Below are 26,542 nucleotides of genomic sequence, written 5' to 3' on the forward strand. Positions count from 1 at the left end.
CCTTTGTTTCACCTTGCTGTCCTTTTGTTTCCCCTTAGGGGCCGGGGTACGGCGAAGATGCGGTGGAGGCTGTGCCGACCCGTGAAGAGGAATAGTACCCCCAGCGGTAAAATCAGGTAGGTCTATGGGGGGTAACTAATATTGCCTCTGTTTATTCCCTTGGCTCACCTTGCTGTTCTTGTGTTCCCCTTAGGTGCCAGAGTGCGGCGGGAACATGCAGAAGGATGCGGTGGATAGTGAAGATGCTGCGTAGGCCGGTGAGATCAGCGCGGCGCTGCAGCAGGCGAGGCAACGCGCATAAAATAACTTCTTTCTTCCAGCTCAGAGGCGCGGTGGATCGGGAATTCAGGTAAGAATCAAAGGTATTGCTCTTGTTCTAATCTTTTCTCCTTCTTTCTCCCTTTTTCTAGGAGCTCCAGACTCAAGGCGGGCGTGGCAGAAGACTGGATGCAGACTTGCAGGCACGGTGAGCGTTACGCTGCTGGATGCAGAATAACGCGAAGCGTGTGCAGCTCTTCGGGCGTGGTTTAAATAGCCACCAAAGTAGTCCCAGGTAAGTATTCCTCCCCGACCCCACCCGAGTAAAAAATAGTCCCTAGATAAAGTAGTCCCTTCCAAGCCTCTTTTTGGCTTGGAGCTCTTGCAGCATGGTCTGCATCAGGTAAGTTTGCAGCATGGTCTGCATCAGGTAAGTTTTAATCTATGAGCCTGGCGCCTATGGCGCCAGAATTGACTCTCCATATGAGCCTGGTGCCATAGATGCCAGGACTGCACCCAAATAGCCCTTAGCAGGGGTTGTTGGGCTTGCTTGGAATAACTTGATGCCTGCTTCTGGGGTTGCTGGACTTGATCTGGATCCCCGGGGGTAGGCATCATGACAGTTACTGTGCATGCAAGAACTAGGCTCTCCCCATTCGAGATAGTGATGGGGAGACCGGCGAATGTTTGGTGTGCACCACAGCCAAAACGGCTAATGGAGATTGAATATCCTGTGCTCAGCATTTACTGTAATCTGTTAATTCAAAAATTGTGTTTGATTCATCAGCAGGTGCAGGAGGCTCTACCCATCAGATACACTGGTCCGGGGCATTCATTGGAACCCGGAGAATGGGTGCTGATCAAGAATTTTGAGAGAAAAACATCACTTGCACCCAGATGGCATGGACCCTGCCAGATACTTTTAGCAATACAAACGGCAATCCGCGTGGACGGAAGGAAAGCATGGATACACGCAACGCACGCTGAAAAGGTCCCATCGCCGTCTGAAAAGCTGCCTGATCGAGACGACCAGAGAGAAACGGCGGTCCCAGAAACGAAAGAAATTATTCCCAGTTCTTTTCCACAAAATCTGTCTGATCCTGAAATAAAGCCTGGAACGAAGCCTGAAAAGATTGCTATAAAAGAGGAAGGGCAAAGAGTGCCCCAACGTTGTCCAGCAGAACCTGCATCATTGCTGGCTGACACAAAACGCGTACCACTTTGGCGCCCACCCTCTTTCATTGCACCGCAGAGTGAAACGAAACCTGCATCATCACTTTGGCGTCCACCACCATCTGCCATTGCGCCACAGGCTGACTCCGAGCTCGAGTCTGGAAGTCCGTCCACACTATTCATTGATCACACGATACCAGGAGCAAGGCGGTATAATTTATGGAACAGGAAGAAGGAGTGATCAAATCTTCATTTCTTTTGATCTTTGTTGCCTCGGTTTCCTATTGCAGATGAAGTAGGAACCGGAGGCCTAGAGAAGAGCGGCGTGAGGGTTGTGCAAATCGGACAGCCCAAGAGCGAGGCTCCTCGGTGCTAAAAAAAAATCCATGTGCAGATCACCCCTTACGGACAAGAGGGGCTCACATGGTAAGAAGGCAATTGATAACTGCTCTGGAGTTCTTTGAGCAGTGTGCAGATGCACAGAGATCTTGCCCAACGTATAGCAATCCAGGTCGCTAAGAACTGGCAGAACAGACTGTTGACATTTACTGAACTTATTGACATTCGAACGCGTGCAACGATAAGAGACATTCACGACGAACATTGGTGGAGAAGAAGAAAAGCGAGAGAAAAATGCCGGAACCAGCTTTTGCCCCTCCTGCACCACTGCTGATAATGAGTTAACTATAGAGACTGGTAGGTTACACAAAAGAAATTGCCTAAAAAATTGTATGCTGATCTTAACGATAGTCATATGCGTAATGAGTATATTAGCCCCAATAATGACAGTACTGGTATTATGGTACTTAGAAGAAATACACCCCTTGGAGTACTCTTGCCTTTTGGAAACATCTCCACTACTGAAAGCCGGTTCATGTAATTACACACTCTGTCCCTAATGGAAGAGAGACACAGGGAAGGTTATGGGAATAACACATTACTGCTAATAATGAATATGACTCACTCAATATTGAGAAAGAATAATTGCTGGGTATGTGCCCACTTGCCGCAGCATGGTGGTAAGGGAATTGGTTGGTATGTGCAGCCGTTGCCATTGAGTTCTGCATGTTACTCATCCTTGAGTACATTACACTATGGGAAATGGAACGAAAGTGAAACTGGTCAATTAGATAGAACAAATATGAATGAATTCGAAGAAATTATTATGAAACCTGTAGGTTGTTCTATATTTCACAAAGCACGACTGGTCACACCAGTAGTGATGCCACAAGACAGATTATTTGTGCCTTATAAATCATCTGTAATCACGTTTCATATGAACCCGGAAGGAAATAAAGATACAGTGCCCCCCTCCTATGCAGTAAATTATAGTCCACGCTCTGTCCCCTTTTGCGTGAGAAAAAAGGGTTCCTATTCGGTAGGGACATTCACTAGATGCATGAATATAGCATTCCTTGATAACCAGGTAGAGCCAGTTTATGTAGGTGATCCTGTTTATTTTATATGTGGAGAAAAAGCGTATCCTTGGTTACCTAGAAACTGGGGAGGTACTTGTTACTTGGGATTTTTGTTCCCGGGGGTATTCCTTTCAAGAACAGCCGATATAGCCAAATTGGCCAGGTCAAGACCACAGCGAAATGAGGAAGGAGGTTTGATCGCGGAAGACATAGCAAAATCATTCATACCATTTTGGGGCCAAGCAATAAACTCATATAATATAAGACAACTGTCCAGAATATTAGAGAAAACAATAAATTGAACAACAGATATATTATACAATATGACATTGGAGGAAAAAGGAATTAGATTAATGACACTCCAAAATAGGATGGCTCTTGATGTAATCTTGGTTGATCGTGGGGTAGTTTGTAAAATCAAGGGATCAGAGTGTTGCATTTTTTTAAAGAGATTCCTCCCCTACGATTTTTGAAGCGATAAGAAAGTTGCACGTCTTAAGCTCTGACCTACACTCCTCTGACGGAAGTTGGGAATTGAACATAAGCTCCTGGTTCTGGGAGGTATTACGCTAATGGGGATGGAAATTATTTACGATCCTAATAGCAGTGCTAGGAATATTCATGACTTGTTGTTGTTGCATACACTGCTTACCTATAGTGTGTACTGATATAAGCGAGGAGTGTGTACAGATGATAGAAAAAAAGAGCACTACTAAATCGGGTACTCGCGGAAATGATAAATTGAAGACAGTAAAATAATTAATGTCAATCAATATTAATGACAATGAGGAGGAGACCAGTAGTATGCAAGATTCAGAATCAGATACTTATACGGCCAAAAGGAGGGTTTGTCAGTCCAGAAAAAAGTAGACACCCCCTCAATGATGGAGGCAATGTACTTTGTTGGCCGAAAACCAATCGCCTTGTGTGTTTAGTATTAGAAATACATAGCCATAAGCTTGACAGAGGTGCGACCATTTTGAAGTGATTCAAATCACCATTTTGTTTTCTAACGTTTGCCTCTTGCCTTCTATTAAAACTTATTCTGCTCCACTAGTACATTATTGTTCATGCATAAAGCAAGGTCGCAGGAGACTTGTTGAAACATAATGCAGCAACCCAGACAGAAATGCCCGGTCTCCTCCCTCACAAGTCCTTGGAAGTAACCAGCGAGGCATTTAATCAGTACACAGGTGCCAGCTAGTCTCGCTAAGGCAGTAGAAATGTTAGAAGCGAACATTAAATGGCTTGAATTATGCTCTTCTTTGCGGCCCCCCCTTTCCTGAGCCCTGTGGAGCCCTGGAGAGCGAGTTGACCCCCAGTACACAAATAGAAACTAGGAGATAGCGAGTCCTGGATTGTGTCTCTCCCCTGCACACAGCTTGCTTGCAGAGAACAGAAGCAGTGTGTTCTTATAACAAAGAATTGTGTGTGCAGGCTCACGAAATTGCAAACTGTTGCTAAATAAATGTTGGAAGGTGTCATACTCGTCACAATTGTCAATCATCGTACCCAATTCAAAGGAAATACATTATGGGCGGTATTGAATGTGTCACCACTGATTGTAAGATGCCTGCTTTGTATATATGCAACTGTTGTACGATTCTCACTCTCTTGCGTCCCCCGGGGTCTGGAAACACGTTGTGGGGCGTGGGACCCAGTTGGCCAACTGTGACTATTTGCTTTACAATAAACCCTAGCTTTTGGGAATACAACCTTGTGTCTGTCGTATCAGTTCGTGTGTGGTGATTGTGCCCTTTTTCCATACACGAGGGTCCCCTAGAGGCCCCTTCAGTAGGAGCACAAGACTTGGCCCCGTTAGGGCCCCATGGAGAAATGAGGGAGGCAGGTGGGCCAGCTGAATTGACGGAATCAATGCTAGATGTGTGTTTGGTTTCGTTATATTGTTTGGTTATATGCCATTTTTTTAGACTGTCTTGCTTGTTAGGAAAGTTGGGAAAGGGTTACCTCTAGACCTTTGGAAAAGGCGGCCGCACCATCATAGAGTGCTGGGCGTTCAGCCCCCATGACCTGATTTGAGGCCAACAACCAGACGTGGGACAGGGAATGTATGATATTATCCTTCAAGATCTAGAAGACACCTTTTGGTTTACATCTGCGTATTAATCGCTTTTGTGCTAAGCACTCACATTATCAGAGTTTGAAATTGAGCGGAGCTGGGAGCTATTTAGTACCTACTTGTGGCCTAGAAGAACCTAACTACCTATGCCAGCTGATGCCAATCAAACACACCTAAGTGAATGTAACTCATATTTGCGACATTTAAAGCATACTGGGTAATAAATGATGGACCCAATTACACGTTTGTATTTTATGTGGAAGTTTGATTTGCAGAACTCTAGCTCCATCCTCTTGGTCACCGGTTAATGCTGGATGCCCAGGAGATGCTTTTAGCTCCTGCTTATTCAATCTTAATTTCCATCCCTTGGATTCAACACAACACCTAAACCTTGTGTGCCACCATCATTCTCCTATGGCATGCTTGCTTTCCTCACCTTTCTGTTCCAAAGTACGCCAGGGGTGTGTGATGTTTCAATGTCTGAATGAGGAGATGGCAACACAGATTTACTTTTGTTCCTCTGCAGGCTGAGATGCTGTATAAGAAGAACCCCAAGTTGTTAAGCCAGCTGCATTATTGTGAAGAGACGGGAATCCCTCTTGTGGCTATCATTGGGGCGCAAGAGATGGAAGATGGTGTCATAAAGCTACGTAATGTGGCAACCAGAGAGGAGGTGAGCGACGCATCGTTTCTGGAATAGCTTGTCAGTAAAAATAATGGCAGCTGCTGTTTGCATGAAGTTACACTGAACCCTATTGTATTCATTTCTTGTAACATGCTTACTTTCAATGATGATATTTAAAATGAGCGATGCATGACTTCAGAGGCTGGAATGCGCTGTCCCACAATCCAGCCCACCTTCTCCCCCCCTTTCAACCACAGCGCTCTGAACCATCTTGTTTGCGTGTGGTGCATTACAAAACACCAAAAAATTCAAGAAAGCCTTATCAATGTTAGGATGCCTAGCCATTGCAAATTGGCTGTGCTGCTCAAAAGTAAAAGATAGGAAGTTGCACTGTACGGAATTCTGTTTGATGAAATGGACAGCAGGGCCAAAGCATTCAGACGATCCTCAGTCATTTTGTTTTTCAAGAATGTTTTAACTCCCTTCAGTTTGGAGAATCAGCGCTCTCTCTGTTGTCATGGATAGTAAACAGAATTTTTTATAAATGCATTGTCCCACAAAATGCTTCTTCGAGATTGTTTTCGATTAACAATTTTAATAAAGAAGTTGCCCCACTTGCACTTCAGAATTCCGGTCTCTCATAAGCAATTGAAAGCTCAGTGCACAGTATTTCCTTGTTTAACATGGGGTACGCTTGGATGGTTGCAGTCAGTGCATCATTGGGAGAAGACTGCTCATTTATTTGAAATGGGTTACTCTGCAACAATTTGGCCCCCTCCAAATGTTTAGTAAATGCAAAGCAATCTTGGGCTTGTGTAACTATCATGTCACATACTTCTTTTGCCCAACGATTTTAAAATGGTCATATTTATATTGCGACTTGGAAAAGTTGCCTCTGGTTGAGGTTTAGCTTCAGTGCTTTCATGTACTCTGCCAATGCACTTGATAAAAGTTGCAGTAGCTTTCTACACATACACAGAATCAATATCTCGGTTCTGAAGCTGTTTATATGGAATGTCAACAAGGAGCATTATGTCATTGAACAAAAAAAGGAAGAAAAGGAACTCCTTCACTTTCAGAGTTGTAATGAATTCCTGGGCCTCATGCACAGGAACTACCACAAAATCATCCGGTTTTTGAAGGATCTCAAAGCAACTGCGGAGCGCATCCCTATGCTGATATATGGCTTTTACTACCCGACTATGGTAACTCGAGCAAGTGCGCGATGATCTTGGAAGTCTTTAATCTGATACCTTGTTCAGGAGGAGAGGAATTCACTGACGGGCCCATAGGTCAGCGCTCACCCTCTAGAACATGTAAGACAAGATAGCTCCACCATGTGAGGAAAGGGGGTGCAGGATTCACTTACTCCAACACGACTCAATAATGAGGAATCAGTAATTTGGCAAAGGGAAGTCTGTTTATTGACAAGTACATCAAACAGGGAAACAAATGGGAATCAGCAGCATTGCGATCACCTGTCTCGCCCCGACTTCCTCGAACTCCAGTTGAACAGCAATTCTTATAGGCAATATTCGTCATCATTGACGTCTAATTCTAAAAAACTCGACATGCAATATAATTGGTTAGGAAAGGTAACTTAAGTATAGGTGTTATATCTGTATATGGTAACAGAGCATGCGGATTGGATAACTCTTATCGGGTGGGCGTCTACGCCCATCCCTCTACGTCATGCGTGAAAGACGTCACTACAAGTACGAAGTCTCGTTGGTTCTACGATATATAGGACTCTAGATAACTCGGTCCATTATGATTGGGCAAGTTACACCCCTAAACATAAATCTCCACTTTAATTAGCAGCATGCAGAATGGACACCCAGGTGCCTTGTGCCCCAGGATTCACCCTGCCTCCTTTCCATCAATCAGTGGTTTAGGGCGATGTGTCAATTAGTTGGCTGAGGATGGCCTCGAAACTGTAGTCTCTTATCGGGAAAAGTTATGTCATCCTGGGTTCTGGATGACATCAGGCGGTGGTACCTCTTCGCGCCTGGCTGGTCACGTGTTAGTTCACCATGAATCTGCTTCAGTTTCCAGCTTTTAGTGTATTTAATTCTGTTTCGGCCTCGCCACCTGCATGGGCCCCCCTTATCTTGACCTTCATGGGGCAGACTGCTATGCTCTGACGTTTCAGTCTTGTTAGCTGACGCTCTCCTCCCTTCCTCTGGATAACCTCGATTTCCTAGGCATGAGCCACTCTTTGTTAAGTTTAGATTCCGCTCCTTCTCTTGCCTCTGGCTGGGTTACGAAACATGGCCTGTCAGGCCTCTGCCCGCCTGGGCATACTTCTGCTTTTACAAAATGGAGTCGCACTTGTATAGCGTGCCTTATTTGAGGTAGATATATGAATGGCGCTTGCCGCTCTATTCTTCTATTAAGCATTGCAAGCAGTATTGTTTTCTTCAGCCTCTTGCGTTCCAAGCCTATTTACACACGTTTAACTGGTTGGTTGCTTCCATCTTGTCTCGCAGCGTTTCTTTACATTTTAACATTGTCTCTTCTCTGTGTTCTTTACATTTGTTTTCATAGTTACTCGCACTGACGTGCTTGTCTTCGATAGCCGCTTTTGTTCATTCACGATTCTGTTGAGGCCCGTGTGTCATTTCCACTGGCCTTCCATTAGGGCTCTGTGGGTCTCTTCGTGGACCGCCTGTAGGTACTCTTAGTTTCGTATCAGAGGCTGGTACGGCTGTCTGATAGGGTACCATGCTGCCCAGGGTTGTCTGGTTATGGGCGCTTCAACAGGTATGGGTCTTCTAATGTACACTGGGCAAAGTCCCAGTGAAGCTCTTTGTTGGTTCATCTGTTCCTCATACGTCACATACCTTGGTGAGTGCTTTCCCAATACCTCGAAATGAGGGGCAGGGGTGCAGGCCATGCTTGGGACCTCCTCTACACACTCCCCCTCTGGTCGGTTCATCGACCACTTCTGCTTCCTCTTTTGTATTTATTTTCTTTGATTCTTCAATGTCTTGTTCATCGTCTTCTGGGTTTGTACAAGAGGGTGTGAATGTGTGCATCTTTAGAGTCAATATTTTTATAACACCTTTCAAACTTCCTGCTGTTTTTACATGCTCATCTTTGTTCCAGGTCATTAGCTGGCATTGTCCATTTGGACTGCAGTAAATCCATTTTCCTTCATACTTTCTTCGTTTCTTAGGATATGTGAACTTTGTTCCTTCTGGTGCAAATTCACTGGCCTTCACAAAGTCTCTTATTTCTTCATCCGTCAGGTCTCTGGACTTCCACCCTGGTTCGACATCAACCATGATTTTCATTCCAATGGCTGTCTTTGCAGTTTTCTGGCGCTGTGTGATGATTATTTTGATAACACAGAAACCTAGTAGTATCATTACTAGCAGGGCTCCCAGAAACTTGATTATGTCAGCCATCCATTGTGGGACCCATGAGAATAGGTTCCCAAACCAGCTGTCATCGTCCACTTCATCCGTTTCATCTATCATCTGGTTCATTAGATTTGTCAACATGCGTATGGCCTCTGTTAGGGTTCCATTTTCTTCATCGTGCGATGGTATAAATGTGCAACATGATTCTCCGATTTTTGCGCAAACACCTCCATGCATTGCTGTGATCATGTCAAGCACATATCTGTTTTGGAGGGTCATCAGTCTGATCACTCTCAGCTCTTCTTTGATCACGTTAAATCCTTTTATAATGGCATTGATGGTCTGCAATAACTCCCACCTGGTTATCTGCAACCATTTAGCATTCACTCCAATTTGGATGTGTGGCAAGAGCATCGTGGTGAACACTGAGGTGAGGCTGAACAGCCTGTGTTCGTATGGGATTGCATGGAATGCCTCTTCTGATCTGGCAGAGAAGTCATTTTCTCTCTTCATCCTTGTCATGAACCACCGGACGCGTCCCTTCTGGACTTCATGGTCCCTGACCCATAGGGTACTGAACTCAGCAGTACTCCCAACATGGCCGCTGAACACGAAACACTGTTTGCCAGTCTCCGCGTTGTACTCTCTGCGTTCTACAAAGCGGACACGCCCCCCGCGGCTCTGCACCTCTCAACGCTTCCGCTTGCAGTAGTCAGACGTGTGCTGCTGTAGTTCATACAGCGATTCCCACTGATTCCTGGTTCCCGATCCCCTAATATTCCTTCTCCTTCATACTCCCCTTTTGTCCTCACCTTACATTCCTGGATTTCCTTGCACTCGTCGATCGAGTGCTCTCTTTGGCTTTTTCCTGGACTTTTTCCCTGGACATCTGAACGCTCCTGGAAACGGGTCACGAACCGCACGCTGGAAACTGAGGACCCACGCACAGGGTTATACAAAACCCGAACTGTGCGAAAGAAGACTTCTTCGAAGATCTCGAACAAGCAACACAGACAGGTGAGAAGGGGGGAAACCTGTGACAATCCTGGATATCAGTCCCACAGATCTCCTCTTTCTCAGGTGAGCATCTGCTTTCGGGAAACTGTCCAAATTCAGGTAATTTTTTGGGATCACTAGTGCAGGAACGTGAACGTTCACCAGTGTGCATATGCCTCCCCATTTCTTCCATAGCCTTAGGTATGCCTTGGATCCACATGCCCAGTAATGGTCTATAATGACTGTGGTTCCTTGTGTCATCCCTGGGGCTTCAAAGATTTGTCCGCAGTTTACATTTTCTCCCATCTTCCTCGTGCCATTACTTCTGAAGCATTGTTTTGGCCTTTCCAGTGGTACTATTTGCAGGGGTCCTCCTCTGTCTTCGACCCATGTCAGCAACTTTACCAATTTCAGCCACAGAGGTTTGCATAACCTCTGTGAATTCTCTATTGCTTCTTGGCACGCTCCAAGGACCATCCATGCTCAGCAGATTAGTACTCCTTCTTCCCATCCATTTGGGGAGACCACTGTTCCCCAAATCTGCATCTGGCCTCTGTTCTTCCAGATTTGAGCTTCGTCTGCAGTTTTTCCTTGAACTTTCAGTCTTGGATTTTTTTCCCATCTTATCCCTGATCCTTTGACGCCAGGTTTCTCGTACCTGATCACGTGATTCCTTGTGTGCGCCCTGTTTCTTGTTTTAATGTCATGGACATAGCCATCTTCGTCCGGGTAATCTTTTTCATTGGCCCATATCAACGAGGCGTCTCTTCCCATAAATTGTCTTCTGGTATTGCACATTGCTACGTGTCACATACAGTGTGCTGTTGGAACATCGATTTCTACAGCTACAAAGATCTTAGATTTTCCCATACTATACGGCAGGAGTGCACAGACGAAGCATTCTCCTTCTGACTGCCTTCGTCCTACTTCCTTCATGTGTTGGTACCAGATGTTATTTCCGAGATGGGCTGTGCTGTCCAGGTAATCGCTAAGTTGATTATCTTCATACGGGCTTCTCTTGATTCTCAGCGTTCTTCTGTAGTTTGCTATCACTAGGTCTCTAAAAGCATCTGTGCTGCTTTTCCACTCTGTGTGTCTTTGTAGAGCGGGCTGCCTTGGCTGTATCGCTGTGGTATGAAAAGGTTTTTCGTTTCTCTTCCTCTCCTTTTGTAATGTTTCATCGAGGTTCTCTGGCCGCCATTGGCTCTCCAACTCCTCAACGTGTGGTTGTGTCGTAGATCTGGTGCTTGTCAGCAGTGTTCGAGCTGGTGTGCTTGTTGTTACAGTCTCTGCAGTTCTATTTTTCAGCTCCTCGTGCAGTTTCTTCGTTCTGACTATAGATGGGAACAAATAATCTATCAGCATTTGTGTTTTCTCTGTGAGTTCCTTTGTGGCTACTTCTGTTCTTTCGAGGGAATTTGCTATGCCCTTTCTCATTGGCGTCTCACTTGGTTTTCCTTTGTTGCTTCTGCTATTTTCTGGGACTGATTGTTCGTCAGGCAGTGTCTCTTTCTCTGCTGCCTTTGTTGGAGGCCCTGTAGCCATAGACACTTGCCCTTGTTCATGTGCACTCAGTGTGCGGGTGCGTGCCGTGGTCAGTGCTACATAATCATTCAGTCCATGCTGACCCTGTCTCCAGCTTTTCTCTCCATTCATTACTTCAAGTGTGTATGTATCACTGCTAATTACGTTTAATTTTAAAACATTTTCTTTACCATTAGCTTTTCTCGGAACTGGAATCACTATATAGGGTCTGGGTGCTTTCGTGGGACCCAGGCGTTCATTATCTGGTGGGTACACTGACATTGGGACACTTCGCGCACCAATAAAAAATGCAGTTCTGATAGTTAAGGACAAAAACACAACGATAATTACTATGCAAATACACATTATGTTTTTGAGAGACAACTGGCAGCATCTTCTCCGAGGGAAGCGGGGCCGCCCCTCTGCTTGTGGCAAAACCAAGTTACTGTTCTGGGCCCCCATTTCGATCAAGTCCATAGTCAGTGGTTTGTCTCTTTACTTATTCGGATCTCGGAGCTCAAGAGTTTATTAATACTCAAAGTGACGTGTGCATTTCAAGTGTCCCCCCTCTTGCGGGTGATGCAGGTATGGAGTACAGTTCCTTTGCTAGGCTATGGAAAAAGGTTAGACTAGCACCTTTGTTACACCACTTTCATTATGCATATCTATAGTAGGTGAAGTCCCAGTGCACGCCTCGAATTTGCCTTGGTCCTGAGGACATGCTGGAATCTGTTCAATGCGAAGGAATGAAAAGATGGAACTGCTAAAAATCACACAAAAATAGAATGCTGTAAAAATTAAAACAAAAATAAAAGTAAACATGGAAAAATAAGAAAAATCAGAAAATATTGAAAAACAAACTGAAAAATAAGATGGTGTAGTTCTCATTTCTGCTCTTCTCGATCTGTCATTTGGCGAAAAATAAAGCACTATGTCTCCTTCTCTTGGTCTTTCCCACGGCGGAAAGTTGTAGAACTGTGTCTTTGTCTCCTCGATCTGTTCTATGGCGGAAGATCTCTACTGGAACCTCCTTAGGTACTCTCGCTGGAAGGTAGGTAGCTCCACCTGGAGCATGATTCCGTGGAGGAGAGTGCCCATGTGTGGGGTGTTGGCTGTGTCTCTAAGGAAAGTGACGATGTCCACATTTGCGGGCCTTCCCACCATTTCTGGATAGTCTGTGACTAGTCTGACTAAAACATTGTGCACCAGCTGAGTGTCCTCGGGTGAGTGTCCATCTCTTCAGTCCATTCAATTTTCTCTTTAGTTGCCTGGGCTTTCTTTAAGGCCCGGAGCAAGGGCTTGGTATACGAGCTGTAATGGAAGACCCATGCTCCGACATAATTGCACAGGCCTAAGAAGCTTTGCATTTGTTTTATCGTGAGCGGCTTAGCTGTGTTCATGATAGCTTCAGCCCTCTCTGGGGTTACCTTTTTCCCTTCATGAGAGATTAGTTGCCCTATGTACAACACTTACCGTTGACAGTACTGCAACTTTGTATCCCTTCTCAGCCAGTATAGTTAGTAGCTGGACAGAGTCGTGCCTGCATTGCTCGTCAGTGGTGCTGCAGATCAGAATGTTATCTACATACTGCAAAACAACACTGTCTACCACAATATTGCTTAGGTCCATTTGCAGGACTCTGTTAAAAATGGATGGAGACTCACAATACCCAGGTGGCAATCTCGTGCTTTTCAGGCGCATTTGTCTGAAAGTAAATGATGTCAGATCTTGCGAGTCACGGTGCAACGGGATTGAGAAGAATGCATTTTTCAAATCGATCACCGTGAAATATTTTGCCTCACTGGGTATATTGCATAGAATTGTAAATGGGTTAGGTACTAGAGGGAACTCTGCTTCAACAATATCGTTTAATGCCCTTAAATCTTGGATTAAACGCCAAGACCCTCCCTTCGATTTCTTGACAGGGTAAATCACTGTGTTACAGGGTGATTCTGACGTCACTAGGATGCCCTGCTCCATCATGGCGGAAATTGTCTTCGCAATCCCTTCATCCGCTTCTCTAGACATGGGATATTGTTGCGCTCTTGGTAGAATTGCCCCTGGCTTTAGCTTGATTTTCACTTCTCCTGCCCCTTTTAGGAGTCCTACGTCATAAGGTCCAGTAGTCCATACTGTGACAGGCACCTGGGCCATGTCATCCTAAAAATATTCAGGACGTACCAGCGCCAACAACATTCTCTGTGGCACTTCTCGTTTGATCATTTTGACCCAGAATATGAGACATACTTCCACCCTCGTCTCTTCTAAGTCAGGGTATCCTTCGAACAGATCGTCATCGGTGACGTCAGTCACTCAATAACCTTCTTCTATGGCGATAATCACGCACCATTGTCTTGCTTCGTCATGATACCCTTCAACCAGTGCAATTTTCCCTCGCACTGTGGCAGATTGTATCGTTAAGGGAAATACTTGTCCCTCTTCTTCATGCATAGGTATTCTTGGTCTGAATAGGAACTCATCAGGTGCCCTCATAGTTCTATCAGCGAGGCCTGGCAATCCCGCCATAAGCACACGCACGCCATATGCAAAGACTTCTGGCTCTAATGGTATAGCTCTCATTGCTATATGTCCTGAGTATGCTCTGATCATTTCACACACGTTCGCATAATGCATTCCTGGAGTGGAGCACACTATGCCATTCTTGGTGAACGAGATTGTCATATTCAGCTTTGTCATCAGGTCTCGACACAGGATGTTTACTGGGGTCTGGCGAGAATACAATAAGGGTACATTCATCTTGTGCACTCCTACAGAGACTGGGAGTGCGTCTGTAAAGGGAACTCTACTGTGAGCTCCTGTGAAACTCTGAGTATCAAAGGCCTCGCCGGACAAAGTAAATTTGCCTTCTCGTATGCACGAGTGCGTCGCACCCGTGTCAACTAAGAAGGAGAACATTCTTTATCCCCTATTGCGACATTCACCCTAGGTTCCCTGCTCGGGTCTGGTGTCACTGATAGGATAGAGCACATCCGAGTTCCCTGTGAGCTGTCCTATTTTATATATAGGTTCGGACCACTGTGCGCTTGTGGAGTACCCCCATTCCCAGGATTGACTCCCCCTCCAGTGTTCGTTCCCTGGGGCATTGGCGGGGTTGCCTGTTGGGGTTGCCCCTGCTGCAAGTTCCCCATGTTCGAGGGTTGAAACCCTTGCTGCAAGCCTGTCGCCTGCTGCTGCACTATGTGACCTTGTGCACCGCCTTGTTGTGGGGTGGTAGGCTGATTCACCATAACTGCTCCCACTCCTTGGCCATTTTGCCACGTACCTTGGTTTCTGCACACGCGCGCCACATGTCCTGTCATTCCACACAGCCAGCACACTGGCGGTGGTCGGGCCATCTGTCCATCTGGCGTAGCTGGACTGCCCATCTGCGCGTTCTGGAAGCCACCTTGATTATTCTGAAAACCTCCCTGGTTACCTCGAAACCCTCCCTGATAACTCTGCCATCCTCTTCCTCCAAAACCCTGTCTACCCGGCAATGCCCTTAATTTACCTGCATAGGTAGATGCTGGCTTCCCCCTCTGACCGTGGGGAGTTCCCTCATTTTGGCCATGCACAGTGGCAGGCTTTGATGGCCTGGGCTCAGATTTGCTAGCATCGTACCATCGTACTCCTTCGCCCCTTGGGAGCGGCTTTTCGCACCGCCTCCCTTCTTCATGTGCCTCGTCCGCCGTTTCTCCACCGGAGTCGGTTTCTGAATGATCCCAGTTTACGCAACTCCTTGCATCTTCTTCGTTTTGCCTGATCTCCAGCCTGTCTAGGGACAGTCCCCTGCTCCCACTACTTTTGGTGATATCCTTAGTGTCGTTTAGCTGAGTGTCGTATTCTGGTGTCAAAGTCATCTTCAATGTTTGTCTTGCTTGTCCCTGGTACCGCATCGCTTGTCTGAAAGAATTCTTCTATGTCTTCCCATTCTACCGTAGGATTGGGTGTTATGACTTCCCGCTCCAAATATTCAAGATCTCGTGCCCTTTGTCTGCGTTTACGTTCTATTTGCTTGTCTATTTCCTTGCGCTTCCTGGCTTCTTCTCTAGCCATACCTACTTCCCTCATTCGTTCATTCCTACGTTCCTTTGCCCTTCTAATCTCCTTTTCTTCCCGCTTCTTTACTTTCCTTTCTTGCACTCTTCTTTCTTCCTCTAACTTTAGCATGTTCTGCCGGTACTTTTCACAGGCTGCGTATTGTGTGCGAATGAGCGGTATTCCTTGCTCTTCGCGATATAGTTGTTCTCGCCTCAGCCTATCCTTTCTTCTCCTATCGTCCCTCATTTCCTTCTCCTTTTCTTTCTCCATTCTTTGTGTTTCATCAGGCCTTTCTCTTGACCTTCCGTCATCACTTCCCTTTCCATCTAATTTCAATAGTATCTGTCCTCCCATCCACTCGTCTTTTGCGAATGCTAACTCATCACTTCCTTTCCACTTCTTTCCCTCTCTCTCTTTCTCGAGAGGTGCACTAGTCTGTGCCTGATCCTTTCTTCCTTCATCGCGTCTCTCCTTGTCCCTCGGGACTGCGGAGGCCAGATTACTTTCCTGCTCCTTCTCTTTGATCTCGTCACTACTGCATGTAGGTGACTCATATGCAGGGTTGCTATACCCCGTGGCTGCCTTGAGTTCCCTTAGCGGGTACAGACCCTCTGACTTACTCCCCTCGATCACTGACTCAGGCGGGGCTGGTGGCGCGGTGGGCGTCTCACCCCCCTCCGTACATACATTTAAATCCAATCTGCGGTTGGTTCCTCCTCCTTCGTCTGCTCGAACGTTTTCCAAAGTTCGAGGACAGCAAGGCGTTTTTCGAACTTCTTGCCGGTATATGTGGCATGGAGGAAAGTCATCATGTGTTGTAAGACGGCTTTAGAAAGGGACCCGTTCTGTGGCCCAGGCATAAACATCTTATTGGTGGTACCCTTAACCCACTCTGTGCTATACTTTTTCAGTTTTGGTTGGGTAGCTGCTTGCACAAATGTGCAAGCGGGGTAACTTCCTCCATTCTTAATTTTGTCACCAACAATATTTATACAGTTCTTTAACCTTCCAATAGTATGAGCGAGCACCAAATACACAAGCTCCAATCCGATCTTTTCCCGCCAAAAATGTGTTTTACTATCAATTAACTCAAAACCATCAATTAATTGGCGATTCCCTCTCAGTTAAAGAATCGCGTAAAACCACATTTCATTTCAGACAATCAACAATACAGTTCCATTACATTTGACATACAACAGAACACATATGACAGACACTTGACAGACTAGACCGATACCAGCTGGTCATACAAATACCTGCCTTCTAATCAATACCCCGTCATGGAGTTTAAACAAACCCCTTTGATGCGTATTTAAACGTCACCGTAGTCTAATTGTCCCTTATTATATGGGCTATGAGTTCACGTTTCTTCTGACCGCTGTATTAAAGCGCAGGAACAAGGTGAATCCTTACGTTTTTATCTCAGGTGCCCCCCTGGTAATCCTTCGTTTTTATCTCAGGTGTCCCCCTGGAACCTTTTGTTTTTCTCTTGTGTGTTCCCCCGGTATCCACTCTTTATCTCTTATGCTCAAGTCATTACCCCCTATATATATATATATATATATATACAGTCTTCTCTACTTCTGACTATTTTCATTTTCTCCGCCACCCCCCCCGTTACCTTTCCCTTACTTGCTCTGATGACTACAAGACATTTGCCAAAGTAACGAGTTTATCGTTTCACTCACCGCTCGCATCTTTTTCTCTCTGGAACTTCGGGATCACCGCCCCTTCCTCTTCCAGCCTTTTAAGGTTTTTCGTCCGATTGGCTGCCCGTGGAAATGAGAAGGGTTATGCTGGAAGGCAGGTTCCTTCAGACCCACTGCAGTTTTTTTAAGTTTTACTCTATCATTGTCCACGGGAAGCTTCTCAGTCTACTCAGCCGGAATGGCGAAAGGACTTGTGATATTGCCGAAGGCCTAGAGTTACTTTGTGCCGTCGGTCTAAAGGTGTTTTAGTATTATATATTCAATAATCAATGGCCGAAACCATCCTCACGCTATCAAGTGTTCAGGAGGAGAGGAATTCACTGACGGGCCCATAGGTCAGCGCTCACCCTCTAGAACTTGTAAGACAAGATAGTTGCACCATGTGAGGAAAGGGGGTGCAAGAATCACTTACTCCAACACGACTCAATAATGAGGACTCAGTAATTTGGCAAAGGGAAGTCTGTTTAATGACAAGTACATCAAACAGGGAAACAAATGGGAATCAGCAGCATTGCGATCACCTGTCTCGCTCTGACTTCCTCGAACTCCAAGTTGAACAGCAATTCTTATAGGCAATATTCATCATCATTGACGTCTAATTCTAAAAAACTTGACATGCAATATAATTGGTTAGGAAAGGTAACGTAAGTATAGGTGTTATATCTGTATATGGTAACAGAGCATGCGGATTGGATAACTCTTATTGGGGGGGCGTCTACGCCCATCCTTCTACATCATGCGTGAAAGACGTCACTACAAGTACAACGTCTCATTGGTTCTACGATATATAGGACTCTAGATAACTCGGTCCATTATGATTGGGCAAGTTACACCCCTAAACATAAATCTCCACTTTAATTAGCAGCATGCAGAATGGACACCCAGGTGCCTAGTGCCCCAGGATTCACCCTGCCTCCTTTCCATCAATCAGTGGTTTAGGGCAATGTGTCAATTAGTTGGCTGAGGATGGCCTCGAAACTGTAGTCTCTTATCGGGAAACGTTAAGGCATCCTGGGTTCTGGATGACATCATGGGGTGAAATCTCTTCGCACCTGGCTGGTCACGTGTTAGTTCACCATGAATCTGCTTCAGTTTCCAGCTTTTAGTGTATCTAATTCTCTTTCGGCCTCGCCACCTGCATGGGCCCCCCTTATCTTGACCTTCATGGGGCAGACTGGTATGCTCTGAAGTTTGAGTCTTGTTAGCTGACGCTTTCCTCCCTTCCTCTGGATGACCTCGATTTCCTAGGCATGAGCCGCTCTTTAAGTTTCGATTCCGCTCCTTGTCTTGCCCCTCTGGCTGGGTTACGAAACTTGGCCTGTCAGGCCTCTGGTCGCCTGGGCATCCTTCTGCTTTTACAAAATGGAGTCGCACTTGTAAAGCGTGCCTTATTTGAGGTAGATATATGAATGGCGCTTGAATGGTGCTTGCCGCTCTATTCTTCTACTAAGCATTGCAAGCAGTATCGTTTTCTTCAGCCTCTTGCGTTCCAAGCCTACTTACACACGTTTAAATGGTTGGTTGCTTCCATCTTGTCTCGCAGCAACGTTTCTTTACGTTTTACCATTGTCTCTTCTCTGTGTCCATTACATTTGTTTTCGTAGTTACTCGCACTGGCGTGCTTGTCTTCGATAGCCGCTTTTGTTCATTCACGAGTCTGTTCAGGCCCGTGTGACATTTCCACTGGCCTTCCATTAGGGCTCTTTGGGTCTCTTCGTGGACCGTCTGTAGGTACTCTTCGTTTCGTATCAGAGGCTGCTGGTACGGCTGTCTGATAGGGTACCGTGCTGCCCAGGGTTGTCTGGTTATGGGCGCTTCAACAGGTATGGGTCTTCTAATGTACATTGGGCAAAGTCCCAGTGCAGCTCTTTGTTGTTTCATCTGTTCCTCACACGTGATATACCTTGGTGAGTGCTTTCCCAGTACCTCGAAATGAGGGGCAGGGTGCAGGCCATGTCTGGGACCTCCTCTACAATCTCATCTAGAACGTCGGTTCTTTTTGGAGAATGAGAAAAAAATGCACAGAAACCAGAGATATCAGTAAAGAAAATTCGAACTTCTGATATTTTCAAAACAGCTTGTTCCATGACGAGGTTAAACTGGTGTCCATAGCAATGTACATTTGGATACACACTGGCAATCTTCAGGCAATACTTTGTCCAATTTGTTCATTATGGCAGTAGCAATGGTCTGCACACTAGAGTCTTTCAGATGAGTAAATCCAGAAAAAACTTTCAACAATTCTGAATCGTTCATCAATGTAGCGATAGACTAGCAGAGACTGAGTCTTGATGGAAACATCGGTTGTATCATCTTCCTGAATAGCCACATAGTCTGTGCGTTTTAACTGCTCTACAATGTTCTCTCTAGTGACCCTGAGCATGCAGTCCAGCAGTTCATTCTGAATTATTTTTGAAGTGCCCTTAAATACGGTTGTACTGTTTAAATGCAGTTCCATTGCGCTGTCTATGCTGGATACAAAATCCACCAGCCCTCTAAATACACCAAGATTCAAAGAATCTTCAGTTTCAACATTGCCACGTAAAGCCAATTCAAATGCACTGCAAAACCACACACAGTCGATTAACTTTGACAAGATGTATCGGTTTTTATCCACACCCTCATAATGCTTCATCACGCTCCGCCGATGGGCATCATCCAACTGTGTTTACACTTCCCAACATGCGCAGCTGTAATATATTCTCAATATGAGATTTGCACAATTCAAGTCTCTTGTTTTTTTCTGACAAAAGCTTTAAATCAGTGACTCCTGTTTTTGTACACTCCATTTCACCTTCGAACAGCAGACAGGGAAAGCAGAACAAAGACCGCTTAGAAACACTACCAGTGAGCCATGTCTTCTTTTCATACCAAACCATGGAAAATGTGCGTGTGTAGGCCTTTCCCCCATCTTTAGTGGGCTGTTACATTTTTAAATCTGCTAAATCAGGCCCTAGTCGTTTCATCTCCAGTTTTTCACTGTGTGCGAGTCCAGAAAATGGTTTTGAGAGCAATTGATCCACTGAATGAATTTTTAGCAAGAGTGCCACCTGTTAATAAGCATAATATGATGTATATATTTTTCTGATGCTTATTAATCTGCTTAGAATCACATTCTAAGCATATAGTCCAACATCCAATGGTAACCGCAGAGTATTGCATCTTGTCTTTTGAGAATCGAAAGGTTACGTCAACATGGGTGTGACTGTAACACTATCCCTACGTGACGTGTAGTGTACCCAAAATCCCTCGCGCGTCGATGTCCCTCAGATTGATTTTTTCCGCCCAGCATACTGGTCCAATCCTTCGTCTGTTTCCTGATCTATGCCGAAGTCGGTTCCACAGACAGTGGACAGGACCTTCCACAGTGTTCCGGTCTGCGCTGCCGACCACGTGGCCAGGCCCTCTGGCTGGCCGGCCTACACAGTAGGGAGAGTGGGGTCGGGTGGACATTTCCTTTTTTCTGAGAATGCCTTTCCCTTTCCTCTCTTTGTTCCCTGGGTCTTTTCGTCACTATATGTTTCCTCAGATATGGAGAAGACTCTGTTTTGGTTTTGTCCTTCGTGTAAGGCCAAATTTCCTTGGAGGGATAAACACCTGAAATGGAATAGGTGTCTGTCCTTGAATCACAACAAGACGGCTTGTGCGGTTTGCAAGCTCCTGCGTCCAAAGACATTAAAGGAGTGCCATGTTAAGCGGTGGGCGGCCTACAGAATGTCACAGGCCGTGTCTAGTTCTCCCGCTGCCACAGACGGCGAGTATGACGAAGGGCTATGTGATGAACAGGCCTCCGATTCAGAGGCCATTGACGTCTCAACGGAGCGTCCCTGCTCTGCGTCGTCCGCCCCCAGCCCTGTCAAGCAAGACTCAGTTCCTGCTATGGGGACTGTATACCACCGCGACAAGGATGCACACTCTTTACACACTAAGGACACAACCCCCGGGACGTCATCGACAAAACAGTTAAAGCGGCCCATAGCGCCATCGGGCACACAGAATATTTCGCCCATGCCTGCTGATCGTCAGGGTCGGCAGCCCTCCCCGCAACCGGGCATTCTAAATTGAAGGGCGGTGCCCCCAATATTCAGAAGCCCGTCGAAATGCATCGGAAGAAGGCATCCACAGTCGAGAAGGCCATGGTTCCCCGTAAAACAACCGCACAACCGCAGGCCCGAACTAGACACCTTTCTGCCTCTGAAGAGGTTGCCGAAAGCATCGCTAGGATTATTTCGGCAGATAGTCAGAAGTAACGGTCCAGGGATCTGTCAATACCTAAGGACAAACCTAGGGATTCATCGAAATCCAAGGACAGGCCGAGGGACTCATCGGAACCCATGGAGAGGCCTAAGGAAACACATCAACCGTCGGTCCCCCGAAAGGACATTTCGGAAGACACTGGAGGGATTTCTTCGGCGTTAAAGGAGAAATCTCAACGTTCTGCGACGGAAGATCCATTACAAGAGCCTTTTCCACCCCTAGGCTCCCCTGGTTCATCTGCTTGGACCAGGGAGAAGTTTGAGGGATGTATGGATAGATTAGAGAGGTTTGTATAACTCTCAGAGAAGTCTACGCCCAAGAGGCCTCGGGAGGAGAGTCCCCTTCCTCCTGTGGCTAAACTTCAAAAGGTCTTTGACCATTCTCAAGGAGAAGAAGAAGAATATACGTATGACCTCACTGAGGAGGAGGTTCCTGTAGACCAATACAATCGGGAGGAATATACCTTTGATGACACTGAGGATGTTCATATAGACCCCACAGAGGCAGTCACCTAATCCAGCACTGGAACCTGATGCCTTGTGCATGAATTCCCCCCGACCACACCCACTGACAGGCCTCCCTGGTTGATGACCAAATGGCGTTCAGTGCTATATTAAGAAGGGCAGCAGAACATTTCCAGATTGCTACCCAGGAAGCTGTACCAGAGGCTGATTTTGTCGAAGACATCTTGAAAGAGAAGCCACCGGCCAGCCAATCTATTCCTCTGTTAAATTCTATCAAAAAGCAGCTGACCCTTCATTCTATGACAAGACAGGAGGCTCGCATTATGCTTTATCTTTCTTTAATACTGCCACAACAGCTTTTCAACTTATACTTTTAAACATCTATCTTTGTGCTTTTTTTTTTTTTACAAAAATAAAATAGCCAATCCAAAGTTTAAAAGTTTCAAACCAGAGTCTTACATCTCGAAAAAACTCTCAAACTCAAAATCCCATGAACCTCCAGGAGTGCCGTAGTCCTGACCCTGTCCTATGCTCCAATGCGGTGATAGGTGATCCTATAAGAACCCTACTGTCCCAGGTCCTTTCCTCTTTCTTTTTGCTGCCATGAGATAAGTACATCATAATTCACTCTCTTGTTTAAGTTAATAGCTATAGCAGCGTAGTATAGAACTTTGCATGAGAAGCGCGTAAGCCGCGCGAATGTAAACTATTTATCAGAAAGTAAATACAATTCTTACAGTGAACTAAAGTGTGCTTCCATGCGTTCGTTTAGTTTTCTCTCACGCGTTCGCGTCGGGTGCCGCAAGATATTTCTGTGAAGAGGAGGTGGGGCAGGCGCCGCGAGTGAACGCGCTTGCCTCAGGCTCCCTGCCCTGCTCCTCGGTTCCGCGCAGACGAATATAACGTGCGACAGGACCCAGGGGAGCGGGAGGAGCTGAATTCTCATCATCCCCTGGGAGGTCTTCCGCCGGCAGCGCAAAGTTTTCATTGCGTTGCTTATGCCGAGTGAGGAGAAAAGCGGAGTGACACGGTCCTAAAAAAAAAAAAAAAAAAGTATAATCAAATTTTCACCCGGAGCAAAAAGGGATTCAGACTTGAATTGTCAAAGGTGACTAACTTTAATCCCTTGCTGACACCACAGCAGTTAGCCTTGCTAACACTATGGCTCATTACAAAAGTCCCGGTGCTACTCCTTCTACCTCACCAGAATGGTCAGAAGAGGAGTGGGAAGAAAGTCCTTACCAACAGGACTCAGACCTGTCACAGAGCTTCAAGCAAGTACTAGGAGATTCCTTGACCAGAGCGGTGTCTCAAGGAGTGCAGCCTATTACCCAAAGGCTGGATATACTGGAAGCTGTTTTTAACAAGCAGCAAGCTCTGCTTGCAAAAAAGAGAAAGGCAGAATGCCAAGATAAAGAGCTGTCAGCCAGACACCCCGAAGATGGGGTTGAACCCAGGGGGAGGAAAGCGGCTCGCAAGAGTAAACACTCGGTGTCCCCCCCGAGCAATCTGGATAGGGAGGATTCCACTCCCCAAGAGAATAGCGACCCTGTCACCAGGCTTAAAAGAGCCTTCCTGGAGAAGAAAAGAAGCCAGGACAGACCCCCTACCCCAGGGGTGAGTAATCCAGGGGACAACAATGAAGGCTACATGCCGGATGATGAGGGTGGTGAGGTAGAAGAGGATCACCTTTACGAAGAGGGGATAGATCCTTGTAACGCTCACCTGATTCCCACGGAGGCGCCGACCTGTTCTGGACTGCTGTGACCTCTTCTAAGGTGATGCGCAGGACTCAGAAGATGGACTGGACTGGACCTCCAAACCTCGCCTGTCTGGCCCGTAGAAGAATCCTTCTGTAGATGGAAAAGGGGATTAACTGTCTGCTGGATAATGTGTCGAATTCCCCCTCTTCCCCCTCTCACACTCCTCGAACCCCCTCTGCGATTCCCCATAGAGTCTCACCTTAGAGTCTGAAAGGACGAGCTCTCCATCCTGCTTCTGATGCAGGGATGCATTAATTTCCAGTTACTTCACTGGATCTCGGGTTTGGTAAGTATTCAACTCCGCTTGACTTTTCCGATATGAGGCCGTAAGTATTCAGTTGCAAAAGTTCAAGCCTTAATTGTCCGTTGTCCTTTTCTCTATTTCAGATGCAGGATGAAGAATCCGCGTAGAGGAATGGACTCGCCGAAGGTAAACTCTAGTGAGTCTTTTTGATGGATGATTCCCTTAGTGGTCTTGCTTTCACCCACTAATGCGTGTGTCTTTTTCCCCTTAGGGGCCGGGGTACGGAAGTGCCAAAGAAGCGGCGCCGACCCGAGGTGAGGAAAGATTGTCCCAACAATAATCAGGTAAGTCTTAAGATGAAAGAATCAGGCCTTCCTCGATCTGTTCCTTCGCTCACCTCTGTTTTGTCTCTTTTTCTCCTTAGGCGCTTAAAGGCGACGGATGGTGCTAATGGTCGCTGAAGAGCCTGAGGGCGCCTCGTGAAGGTGAGTGGAACACGGCGCTGCAGCGAGCGATGTGATGCACTTCTAAAAATAATGTCTTTTCTCAGGATCGTCGGAGTGATGGTTCCGGACTCCGGATGGAGGTAGGTAAAGTTCAATTATTCAACTTTCTCTCCTTTCCTTCCTTTTCAGGTGTTCCAGGTTGCAGGCGGGCGTGGCTGGAGCCAGGATGCAGGAGCAGACACGGTGAGCGTCCAGCTGCTAGATGCAGAACAGCGCGAAGCGTGAGCTGCTGTCTGGGCGTGGTTTAAATAGCCCCCAAAGTAGTTCCAGGTAAGTATTCTTCCTCAGCCACGCCCGAGTGGTAAAATAGTCCCATAGGTAAAATAGTCCCTTTCAGACCTCAAGGAGGTCTGGATCCGGCAGCATGGTCTGCATCAGGTAAGTCCATCCAAGCACTCCCATAATGAGCCTGGCGCCTATGGTGCCAGGACTGATGCCTTCTATGAGCCTGGCGCCAAAGGCGCCAGGACAATGTCCAAAGAGCCCCTATAAGGGGTTGCTGGGTCCCTCCCTGGGGACATGATGTCTGCTTTCGGGGATGCTGGGCCTGAACTTGCTCCCCGGGAGTAGGCATCATGACAATCCTCAAGAACCTGAGAGTTCAACAGATATGTTTGACCCAGAGGCTATCAGACACCCTAAGTCATCAGAGTGGGTCCCATCGCCCAGAGTACCAGCCTACATGGCTCAACGTATACGCAAGCCACTGGATAGAGAAATAAGATCGCGGATGCGGTCAGAATGCCCTAAACCGGAGTTGCCAGGCAAAATGGCCGACACTCCCGAACTTGACCCCAAAATGTTCAACTTCGTTACAAAGACGGCGAAAGACATACGTAAGGGCGAAGACCGAGCGTGGCGAGGGTGCCAAGATAAGCTCCTCAACCTAGCCGGCCCATTGGCAAAGATAATGGATCTCGCCGAGAAAGCGAAGGACACAGGTACTCCTGTAGATGCTTCCGTGTTAGCCAGTTGAGCTCAGAGAGCTGTATGCATCTTGGGAAATGCGGATTGTGGACTATCAGCCGAGAGAAGAAGAGGTGTTCTTCTTAAGATCGACAGTAAGCTAAGCGACTTGGCGTCTATGAGGCAGGTGAAGGAGCAAGAGGCCTACTATTCGGCGAGGCATTCGCTAAGGAAATGGCACAGTTCGTGGGAACTTATTCAGCTCTTGAACGAGCACAAAGCTCAATCAAAAAGATTTTCCCCACATGTTTTTTCCGGGACCGGACGTTACAGGGGTCGTACGTCCGGTCGGTTTAACTATCAACGAAGACCCAAGGGGCCGCGCGCCCAATATTGGGAAGGAAGACAACAAGACACATTCTTCCCGGCCAGGTCCAGATTTCCCAGAGGACGAAGAGGGAGAGGTGCATACCGGCAACTAAATGCCTCAGGAGGTGAGTGCAATGAGAGTTCGAGTAGGAGGGAGAACCCTCCAGTTTCTAAGCGCATGGCAAGCATTATCGTGTGATGCATGGGTACTGCAAGCAGTAGCAGGACTACAGCTAGAATTTGTGGGGAACCCAGTTCAGAGATCAGAACCCATTTTATTCAGATGCCTCAAGAAGAGGCAAGATTGTTGAACAGCAAAATTCTCCAATTAGCAGTCAAAAATGCTATAGAAAAAGATACGCTAGGAGGGCCAGGCTTCCTCAGCAATTTATTTCTTGTTCACAGTGGGGACAAAGTACGCCCTGTCATAAATCTGAACAAACTGAACGAATGGGTGGTTTACAAACATTTCAAGATGGAGGGCATTCATCTACTTCGATATCTCCTCCGGACGGGGGTCTGGTTAGCGCGATTAGACCTCAAAGACGCGTATCTAACAATTCCGATAGCTCAAGAGTTCGGAAATATCTGAGGTTTCGGTGGGAAGGAGAGATATGGCACTTCACGTGTCTTCCGTTCGGACTAGCATCAGCGCCTTGGGCATTCACCAAGTTGATGAAACCCGTTGCAGCAGCCATAAGAAAGCGAGGCATTCGCATAATCATTTACCTAGACGACATTCTCGTCACGGGTACAGACAAATTCACGCTTTCCAAGAATGTGCAATGGATATTCACGCTCTTGACCTCGCTAGGATTCCTAGTAAATTTAGACAAATCCCAGC

At 46.5% G+C, this 26,542-nt stretch overlaps 1 protein-coding gene across 4 annotated transcripts in view; it reads left to right on the top strand.

The window, feature by feature from the left end:
- LOC138582676 (histidine--tRNA ligase, cytoplasmic-like) overlaps nt 1-26,542 on the top strand; it is a 556,920-nt gene that overhangs the window by 352,139 nt on the left and 178,239 nt on the right. For all 4 annotated transcript variants that reach the window (XM_069654213.1, XM_069654215.1, XM_069654214.1 and 1 more), the window contains one exon: nt 5,456-5,602. In XM_069654213.1, the coding sequence (XP_069510314.1) occupies nt 5,456-5,602 (147 nt within the window). The remainder of the gene's footprint in view (nt 1-5,455; nt 5,603-26,542) is intronic.

Source organism: Ambystoma mexicanum, chromosome 3q, assembly GCF_040938575.1.
Source record: "Ambystoma mexicanum isolate Mex_15411 chromosome 3q, UKY_AmexF1_1, whole genome shotgun sequence".
Lineage (NCBI taxonomy): Eukaryota > Metazoa > Chordata > Amphibia > Caudata > Ambystomatidae > Ambystoma > Ambystoma mexicanum.